This window comes from Strongylocentrotus purpuratus, unplaced genomic scaffold (genome assembly GCF_000002235.5).
Source record: "Strongylocentrotus purpuratus isolate Spur 01 unplaced genomic scaffold, Spur_5.0 spur5_scaffold_4, whole genome shotgun sequence".
Taxonomy (NCBI): Eukaryota; Metazoa; Echinodermata; class Echinoidea; order Camarodonta; family Strongylocentrotidae; genus Strongylocentrotus; species Strongylocentrotus purpuratus.
In genome coordinates, this window is record NW_022145610.1 from 24,377,913 (window position 1) to 24,389,052 (window position 11,140).

The window sequence follows — 11,140 nt, forward strand, 5'->3', positions numbered from 1 at the left end:
ATATTACAAATTATTAGTGAATAAATTTCTTGATTTTTCTACTTTTTTCTTCATCAAAAAAGAAAATCGAGTCTAAATCTTCTGAAATGAGATGATTCTAGAGATACATACGGATGAAAGAGAGAGAGAGAGAGGAGGAGGGGGTGGGCGGTCCTGTTAAAAGATAAAAACATGCGGAGGAGGGGGGGGGGGGCAACTTTGTGAGGTTTGACTTGGAACTTGAAACAGAAACATGATTGAAAGAGCCACAAAGTCACAAAGTTGCAGAAAAAAATCTCGCGCCACAGGAGAAATAGCTCGTTTGGCTAAGACAAGGATTGACATACACGGATACTCATCAAAACATAACGACGAAGATTATGAAGGAAGCATCAGTTTCCCTTTTTTCTTCTTCAAATTTGCAATCACCCGAAAACCGTCAGGATATTGGGTGTGATTCCTATACCAATATTATGATTAGAATCGGCCCTAGCAAGCATGATACATGTATGTTTCTCTACCCTTACACGAAGAAATGAAAATGTAATTTTCAAAGTGAAATGTGCTGTTGGCATGCTTGGGTGACGAGGTAATTTTTGAAGTGGCACATCATCCCAGTAATAAAAGAGAAACATAGCTCAAGGTTAAGCCCATCATATTTCACTCATTTCCCACTTTTTATATTACATTTTATTTTATTATCGTTATTATTTGAACTATTATCTTATTTATGTATTCATTTATTTTATTCATTTGCATCATTATATTAACTTCATATATCATTGTTTTCTTTGGGGGGAAACCGAATTGAAGAACACGTAAAATCTGTTTTCGCTCAAAATATGATTATTACCCCCGGGGCCTTTGCAAGAGGGCATAGATTTATATTAATGGATCTCCTGTTCTTTATAATGTAACTATATAGTCTATATAATACATGCATATTAATATATAATATTTCTGCATGGACAATACGAGACAAAGCATCATTAAACTCCCTGCGATTTAGTATCTATGACGATTCCATTGTTGTGGTCGATTGTTTTCATACTACAGCCATATAAAACTAATTATTACGACAATTACACATTACATAAATATTATTATTGCCGATCTTTTTTATCATTATTGAACATATCAGCTATGTCACATACCTGTATATTTTTAAATTTATAAGCTTTCTTGGAAAACAAGCCTTTCCTGGAATGGAACTATCCTTCTAATATAAAACCTACGATAATATTTAAGAATAATAATTTACCAACTCATTACAATGATCATTACCAATTAATCAATACAATCATTATTGCAATTGCATTATTGCAATACCGATAATTCGTATTTCGGAATAACAAAAAGGAAAAAATGGGGGGGGGGGGGGGGGGGGGCTTATTTTTCACAAGTTCACAACGACCCCTTTGAAGTTTGAGCCAGACGGCTAGATGACGTGATCGTTTTTCAAGAGTAGAATTCATATCGACGTAGAATACTACAGTACATGGATCGAGGTCAATATCATGATTGTGGATTTCGGGCACGTTTTTCTTTTCCCGCGGAATTTTGTGTCAAGTCTGTAGTCTCGATCGATCACTGAGTGATATCAGGGGATCACGTATCACCTTGCTCACTGCAAATAATTTACATTCAACCCTACTCCCCCCCCCCCCCCCCCCCTCTTACCCCATGTTCCACACGAGGCTTGTTCACGTACACAACAATTTAGCCCTATGTAGCTTTCGCCGAGTAAAATTGATTTCTTCTATTTGCTTTTAGAAAATGATGAGGGGTCCATTTTATTTGATATGTGATATTTTTTCTTGTAACCAGTGCTACACGGTCACTTTCAACACAAATACATCTTATTTGCATTGATTTGTACACGCACTTCAGTGGATTAAAAATAACTTGAAGGTGGAATTGCACTGTATTGATAGTTTCTGTTATCTGAGAAACATAAATCAATCTTATTTGGCCTATATGCGAGTGGTCATGGACTAGCTGATTCAGTTTTACGCAGATCATAATGTAATCCGGATAGGAAGCTTGTTGTTTGGCAAAAAGTATATTGGCCTAATTTGATTCCCCCCCCCCCCCCCCTCAATACCACGCAAAATTCTTTTATTCTTTCCCTATAGACATGACTGAGTTATAAATATCTAACCCCAAAAAACAAACGAACAACGGGAAAATGGCATGTGGAGTTTGACGAAACAATGAAAGGATCATCCCAGTTGTGCAGTCTCAAAATAACGACCAGCCTGGCAAATACGTACGGGAATTTGCAACTCTCAAAAAAATATCCTAAAATTACTTCGATACAATTATTATCCTCTATTTCCTATATTGATTTTTGTCAATGCTTCTTGTGTTTTACTATATACCTGTCCTTGTATGTGTTGCATACACCCTGCCAATGACACACTTGTATTCTATATTACACTGTATCATGGACCTGGGTTTTCAATGTTTGTTTTTGTTGTTACGAATATTATTTTGAATAAAGATGAGACATGTATGTATATAATGTATATATTACAAGTGGATAATTATATATATATATAAAATTGTATATATATATATATATATATATATATATATATATATATATATATATATATTACAGGTGTATATATACAAAATTTTGTACAACATAATATTGAGCGGAAAATACAAAAACTATCTATTATACTGAATAGATAATAGTTGAATTAAGAGAAGTAGGCCTTCAATAATGCAAAAGTGGCGTCCGGTGTCGAAGAATTTGACCTTGGAATATCGTCATTCGTAATTGTGGCTAAAAGTCAAATTGTTAGTGTGACAGCCAGTCTATGCTGAATTGATTTTCATCTTTCCTTTTTCAATGGAGATGTCACATTTTTGTCGACCTCTCGCCAAAACCAACAACACTTCTCTCCAGGAACGTGGGTGGGAAATGAAAACATCTCAATAGTCATTGGCTGTGTACTTGAGACTCAACTCAGGTGTGTCCCGAATTTCTGTTGATTCAAGATCGTATGGTGCGCTCTTTTATAAAGTGTTTGTCTTTTCATATAATGACACCTACCAACGTATTCAGCCAAATGTCATGGCCTCTATGGGCGTGCTGTACATAATTGGCAGGATTTGGCCCAAGCACAGGAATTGAGCCCAAGTGATATGGCAATGAGCGATGGAAATGCCACACCCAAATGTCGACTCGTCAGAATCCGACATAATTATCAAAGTATATAGGACTATGAAACGGAAATATCAATCTAAATTGTATTATAAAACACACCTTGTAGTATGTGCATCTTTACTTATTGTAATCATTATCGCACAATGAAGAATTCAAACATTTTTAGTGTAAATTTAAAAGCCTAAAGATAGCAGCGTAAACCTGCTTACTGAAGGTTTCACTAATAATATTCATGAAAAATAATTAATGCGGGAGGGGAGAGTTATGTGTAACAAATACGCCAGTCATCTCGTTTTCCTTGCCAATAAACTAGAACGATAACTGCATATTTGCTTTGAAAAAGTGCACAAAAGAGACAATATTTCAAATACTTTTGTTTATGAAACTGTGAATCTTGAGCAATTCGTCACGTAATTGGCTGTTTGTTTAACCAAAATGTAGGGAGCCCCAAACATTTGATGGCAAAATGTGAAAGAGGATGTCATATAGGACACATTTAAGACAGGATTTCGAAACGAATGTGTTTGAAGTCGAATATTGATGAAAGAATACAACATTTACAGAAAACACAAATTGTGTATTCTTTATTGCTTTTATCAATATTTATCTTAAAACACATTTGGGGGGGATTTTCTCAGAAATGTGTCTTAAATGACATCCTCTTCCGCATTATGATAAAAATGAAGTGAAATTTTGCCATCAACTACATTTTCACCTCAGAAGTTTGAATTATTTGCGATTTTCACCCGGAACCTCTCCCCGACGTGACTTGTGAAACATTATCAACGTGATCGACATTGATTTGTTTTCCCCCATTTTTTTTTCTGGGGGCACGAGGGTTAAATTGTGGTTTCCTAGCAGACGACATCTCCATGAGAAAAGCCATCCTGCACCGGAAGTGAATGTTCAAAGGTCACGCTCTCACTCAGTGACCTATAATGCTTCCCTCCGACATCCTAGAAACTGTTTCGAGTCAGAGGAAATTCGGCACATCCCGTCAACTACGAGTGCCATGTTGATCACAAATTGGACAGCCAAGTTTGTGTACAAAGTGAATGGAGGTGAATGGTCTGGCAATACAACACTCAGGCCTGTAGAATTATGACTGAAAACTATTACTAATATACTAGTGATATATTAAAAGCAGTTGATAACCTTACTGTGACCTCAGCTGTATTAGGCGAGAGGAAACCTTGCCTGTCGTATCGGCATGTCCAGAGTACAGTAATTAGTTCTTTGTGGCTAACTTCCGAGATAATCATCGTAAAATTATGTGCATGAAATAAATAAAAAGTCCATATTTACAAGAATTAGGGATAAATTTCGGCATGAATCGATGACTTCAACAAACTTTATATAGCCTACATGTACCTGTTTATTGATGCCGTATATATCTTTTGAGTATAGTTATTCTCTGTTACGTCGAGAAATAACATAAGACTTCTATTTAATAGAAAGAGGCACATAATATATTATACTGACGTGTGTTGGGAAAAATAAATTATACTTTGGACAACGGGTATTCGTCAAAAAACAACACAAGGACATGTCTCTCTTGCGAAAGAACAAAAACGTTTTGTGCGATCTCCTCTGTATCTCTCATCTCTTATACATGTATTTATCTCTTCTCTTCATCTTGGTCTCTCTCGCGAAATTATGTTGTTTCATGTAGAGCTTTTTTTCTACGCGACTTCACGACCAAGCAGAAGGAAATAGGTTCGTTTTCGAGAAATTAAGCCCAAAGGAAACATCAACTTTCGCCTGTTGAGCTGGTCATTGGCAATATCCGTCACCAAACAATAGTTCTTTATGTCTGCTCGATTAGGAAAGAATTAGCACAGACTATCTCACGCATCTCCATGTGATAGTAGCGCCCCATAAATCTACAGGCCCGTCAACAGTCTGAGTGCCAGTAAAATACATCGTTAAACTTAGAGAAGGTTGATTACCGGGTATTTAGGGGAAATATTTTTGAAACTTTTCTCCTGTCCTTTGGAAGTATATCATAATAGCATAGTCACATGAAAAGAAATCTCGATGTGATTATTTAAGATAATCAATGAAGAAAGTACAGCGTGTACTACATGACTGTATAGTACTTAGTATAAACTTTAGAGAAATGTATACTGCTACAGGATTATGTATAGTCCCATGTGCCCCTAACTGTTCCAAGTTTGATGGATTGAGCCTTTAGATGTTCAGCAAGATTTCATTAACTTTTAAATAATTTCGATGATTCTAAAATCGGACAAAACACAATTATTCCTATGCTACCCTGAAAGGTCAATTCTAAACAGTTTGCAATGAGAGGACCGACACCAAGTATCAGACATCATCTTTAAAGAAAGTTTGATGTATTATTGTATTGATTATTTTCGTTGAAATTACTACAAAAAATATATACATAGCGCGCCTTGTTGTCGTTGAACTCTCCTCTACCACCCCCCCTCTCTCTCTCTCTCTCTCTCTCTCTTTAAGCCTCTAACTCTCTGTAGTCTCTATTTCGTTGAATACTGAATGGCCTACATCAATGTCCTAATCATGCAGGTAATTTAGCCCAAGTATAATTTTTTTATCAGGATATCTCTCAAGGAGCAACTTGAAGAGTCTCTTTGTTCGTTTCGTTATGCATGTGAAGAGCAAACCTGTCTAACTGCCAGGATATATTATCATCTTCTGTGTTTAGGAACGGTGCAATTCTATCACCAACAGACGATTAACCAAACTACTTGATAGGATCATAAGAAAACACATCTTCAATGATACAAAGATGCAATTATGGCAAAAACATAGTAAAATCCTTTCGAATGCTGTCCGATCTTTGTCAGGCGATTTACCAAACCACCTAAATGAAAACACCCGAATGAAAACACAACTTCAATCAAACATAGTTTCATTTGTGGCAAAAGGATCGAGACAAAAATCTTTTCGATTCTTGTCCGATCTTTGTAGGAAGAAAGTGTGTACTTGAAAAAAAAGCGCTAATTTTGTTTTCATTCTCGTCTGAAATAATTGGCATAATAATAAGCACTTGCAGTAGCATGAAAGTCTATACTCAGATCATTGATCCACAATGATTTTCTTCCGTGTTGTGTTAGACACATTTATCTGTATTAGAGATCTACGTATTGCATTTTCATAATCGACTATAGGAAATGAGTAAGGAAGCTACATTCATAAACATGAAGATACACCATTCATGTACATGTCACTAGCAAAACAACTAGTGAGTGATTTTTTTTGTTAAGGTCTCAAAGTATACAACTTTCGCCGAAGTGCGTTCACGAAACGGCATGCATTTCTAAACAAAGCAAGAGTAGACACGAGTAATTTCGTGATCTTTCTAGTTTATACATGTACCTGCCTTTTAGCATGAATTTAAATCTGTTTGAGCTTGCCTTCATGCTTTATATTTTTGCAAATTCATAGCGCTCTTATAAACAAAATACGTCTGTGTTTTACTTAAAAAATAGCAGTGTCACCTTCCGCAGATTACACTGTGATATGTTTGGTTTTGATTGTGCTTGCGATGTTTTACCATTCAATCGATGATGTAACATCAAGCCGGAAAAGACTAAATTTGATAATGAGAAGGGGACGCTGCATATGAGGAACAGAAATACTATACGAGCAGGAGGAAATGAATACAATACAAGTTATATTCTGTTGTTTCCATCTTAAGAAAGGGAGCGCGTGCCTTATATGGGCAATATTTTCATGGTAATTTGAGTGTATTTGTTTTCCCAAGTTTACAGGAATAATGAAAATAAAATGCATAATAAAACTCTTTATGTATTCGGTCATGATTTGGACAAAGAAAAACTAAACTGAACTTACGGTTTTTATGAACAATTCAAGTGAAATTATTCATACACTCACATCAAATAATAAACTTGCACAATTTTTGCATAAGATCTTCAAGATTTGAACACATAAATAATAGGGAGAGCAAAACATGGAATGTTGGCCAACTATCATACTATCATAAAACTGTGCAAAAATAAAATGTTATCAAATATGTTTTGTATTCTGAACTATTATCATTCATATTTTGCTCAAAAACTCTGAATAATATAAACATAAATATTAATGCCCGTGATATTAACGGCATCCACGTGTTAATGTGACATCATACTTACATGCCAAGGTCTCCATAGGTGATGAAGAAATCCATGTTGCTGCACCCTTGGACCCATCCCACCTCCCACGTATCCGACGAGCTGACAGGGGGGAATCGAACCTTAGCTGAGGCCCTGAAGTGTGGTGTTTGGTACTTGAGAACCGTGGGCGATGTCTCGATGAGGGTGGTGGGCTGGGGGTCGATTCGGGCATGGAGGTCGGTGACTTTGATATCGCCTTCGAGGCCGTGGTTTTTATTCCGTTTTGACAATATACAACCCATGGGGCCGGTGATGGGCGCTTCCGGGAGGTGGAGGTAGTGACGTCGGGAAGGAACGGCCGAGAAGGTGGTCGGTGATAGACGACTCCGTCTTGCTGGTGTCGATGTCGAGTTCGTGTGTGATGTCGGGTAACCTGCGGTCGAGGTTGAAGACGAGGTGTCGGCACCGGGGAAAAGGTTGCGCGATGTCGACGTGCGCTCGGGCGGGTGACGGTCGTTTGCTGGATTTGAAGAATGATTGGTCGACCCACTTGTTGCTTGGTCGTGATGATGGTAGTCGTGGTCGTGATCGTGACGGCGATAGTGAGGTTGATAATGATGATTCCCTACTCGCTGATGAAAGTTGGGGGTTTCGTCGGTCCCGAATGATTGAAGGTTCGCTGCTGGTGTGAAAACAGGACTCCTGCTGCGTGGTGTAGCCTGATCTTGGTGGCTGGACGGTTGCCCCCCACTCTCGGCTCCTTGAGAATTTCACACAAAATAAAACACAACACAGTAGCAAAATATATATCCACAATACGTTAAGATTATGATCCCAGGCTAACAAAGACTTTAAAATGTCACAAGGATTTGGAAAAGTTTCCCAAATATTCTCCCTGCCGGTTATATCCCACGTAATCACAGCGTATTGCCGTGTATTCACGAGTTTGCCAACAAGTTCCGCGGTGGGAAAGTTATGCGGTATTCCTAGTGTTGGGCTTTGGGAGCACGACTCGTACTCCTCTACTTCGACTGCAGCTGGTTTCTTACTGCACAACGCGATTAGCAGGTCTGCCGCAACTATCACGGCCCATCGGATAGAGTGACTATGACTGACTTCCGCTCGATTCATTTCCACTCGGTACATAGTGCCTGGCTAGCTCTCTGAGCTCCAATATACGGGTGAGGAAGTAGTAATCAAGTTGAGTTGTTGAGGCAATGATGAGCTGGCATAACCCTCCAACCGACTACAGCAGCGTGCATCATCAGACGAGTACATCGCTGGATGCTTAGAGACTCATGGGGAAACACAACCAGTGACTCACGGCGACGACTCCAGGAACCCTTTCAAATTACGCGCGACAAAATCTCCGTCACGACCGGAAGACGAATCAGAATCGCTCCAGCGAAACTACAGAAACTCACTCCAGCTACAAATTCATATATTCTTCCAAAGTAATAACTTTGACGTCGGATTACCAGTCCCTAGCTCTCCATAGCACATACGGCGGTAAACTGCCAAAACATATTCCGTGACCAAGTTGAAAAAAGAAGAGGATCCGACGTATACCAGTATTTCTACCAATCTACCAGCACCTCGCGATAGAGTGACAGTCGACACCGTGCTTTCCGTATAGCTAGCGAATCTCCGAAGGAAAATTGCCCGCTACGGCTCCGTACGATAAGCCAATGGTTTTACTCCAGACGGCAGGTCTGGTATAACGTTTTATCCCCTCGATGGAGAGAGCGAGAAAAAGAGAACGCCAAAGACAAGTACTTCTACTTTATACAGAGCTCTGCCTAGATCCAATCTGGTTTATACATGATGATTATGGAGTAGACGGCTGGATAGCACAATGCCAGATGTGTCGTTCGTTGGTAGGCAAAGCAAGAGAGAAACAAACTTCACATGCAAAGTACGTGCTGTAGACTTTATACGGTACATGAAAAAAATCTTGAGCCTATAGCCGCTGACGATTCCGTACTGTGAAAAGGCCCATTCATCCGTGAGACGGGTCTATGTTTGTATGGTGTGGTAGACCGCCGTGGAGTTTTGTATTGGTATTCAAGAAGAGAGAGAGCACACAAAAGCTGGTATACATATCATACTTCGTCGCTACGGATTCGTAACGAGCGAATGCACCGTTCGGAAATTAGATGGACACCTATGCAGTGATCACTGAACCGCGACGTTATTATTTCGTCCTCCTAATATAAAAATCAACATGATAGCATGAAATAATTAAATTCGATCTGACATGCAGAGTCAACCTTTTGCCTATATGCCTGGCTTGATAGCTTCTCAATTTCGAGAACAATCTCATTCAGGAACATTACCCACCCCCCTCCCTACTCTATAAAGAAAAAAAAACATTACATCACATTACTATTATGATATGCAGCGGAACATAAATTATCTTTAATTGGATTACTATAGCAACACACTCAACAGTACCAATAATTAGCATTGATTGATCAAATTACAGACTGCGCCGAGATACTTGAGTATGTTGGACATTTTGTGAGACACTATATCAACTTCATTCATTTGTTTCCATAGTTACTAAGTTTATTCGCAAAGTGACACAGAAACATGAACTTGTTAAAAGCTTATTATTAATCATAGCCATTATTAATGTTCGTCCAGGCATCAGCCAGTGAGAAAAAGGGAACTCCCCCGTCAACCCAAAGTGTATATTTCCTTTCATGTTAATCGATATTATTACGGATGGGAAGAGAAGAGGTTATTGCCCCGGTTTCATGTTTACCTTTAATATTTAGTGTTATAATTGAAATCAAAACGCCCTTAACCTTTGACAAGTGTTGACTTTATACCGTCTTGTACATGTATAGTTAGAACAGGAATCTGTCTACATAGCTTGCTCTGATTTAGACTTCGACACTTATAATGGAATAGAGTATCACTAATACTTGATAAGGAGATCGGACGTTTGTTGTTTGTTCCATATCGATAGCCAGGTAATTATCCGATGATTATGGTGACATATCAAATTACAAGATCAAATTACACAGATTAAGAGTCGTTCACTTCACAAATGAAAGAATATATTCGAATGTTGCCTTTAGCAGAAAATTATTAACCTCACAAGTTAACATAAATGCTTAGACATGAGAGAAGGTAGCCTAAATAGTAAATACAACTGTTACAATAAACTTTAAATGCAAAGTAATATAGAAAACAACGTTGTATGTGACAAAATGCAAAGGGCAAAATAACTTCCCCAAAACCTTTTTTTTTACACATATACACTGTACTTTCAATTTCAAGAGTATTATATTTCTGCCGTTGAAGCGGGTCAACTTTCGTTACTATGCGGTTGGCATGGCAACCGGCGCAGTCACATGGCACGATGTGCTGTGTGTCCACTCACAGGAAATGTAAGATCTCTTCTGTAAATGACCTAGTTCTTTAATGGTTAAACTGTAATTATGGAACCAGGTTTTCTTTATACCAGGTTTGGGAAGATAAAATTAAGATTAGATGTAATTTTAGTCGAATTTATATCATGTAGTATAATTGATGTGAGAATTACTGTAAAGTGTCAAAGAATATATCTAAGATAAAAATATTTACTAACAGAAAATTGATATGTAAACCCCCCCCCCAACAAAAAACAACAACAACAACAAACAAACAAACAAACATAAACCTATAAATGTGTTTTTTCAGTGTTCGTTCCTTCTTCCTCTGTTTCTTTTTTCTTATTTTAGTCGTGCTATATTAGACATGACAAATACATGTATTTAATGTATTTAATGTATTTAATGTTTACGATGCAATATGATGGGAAATAACCACATTTTTTTTAGTTGTGTTAACAGAGATGCCAAATGGCCAGGAAAGAAAAAGCATCATTGTTTCG

At 37.9% G+C, this 11,140-nt stretch overlaps 1 protein-coding gene across 1 annotated transcript in view; it reads right to left on the reverse strand.

Annotated features, from left to right (window-relative positions):
- LOC592922 (protein FAM78B) overlaps positions 1-9,290 on the reverse strand; it is a 33,601-nt gene extending 24,311 nt beyond the window's left edge. Inside the window, exon 1 of the mRNA XM_792419.5 lies at positions 7,297-9,290. Within this exon, the coding sequence (XP_797512.2) occupies positions 7,297-7,559 (263 nt within the window). The 5' untranslated portion in view covers positions 7,560-9,290. The remainder of the gene's footprint in view (positions 1-7,296) is intronic.
- Positions 9,291-11,140: the final 1,850 nt, after the last annotated feature.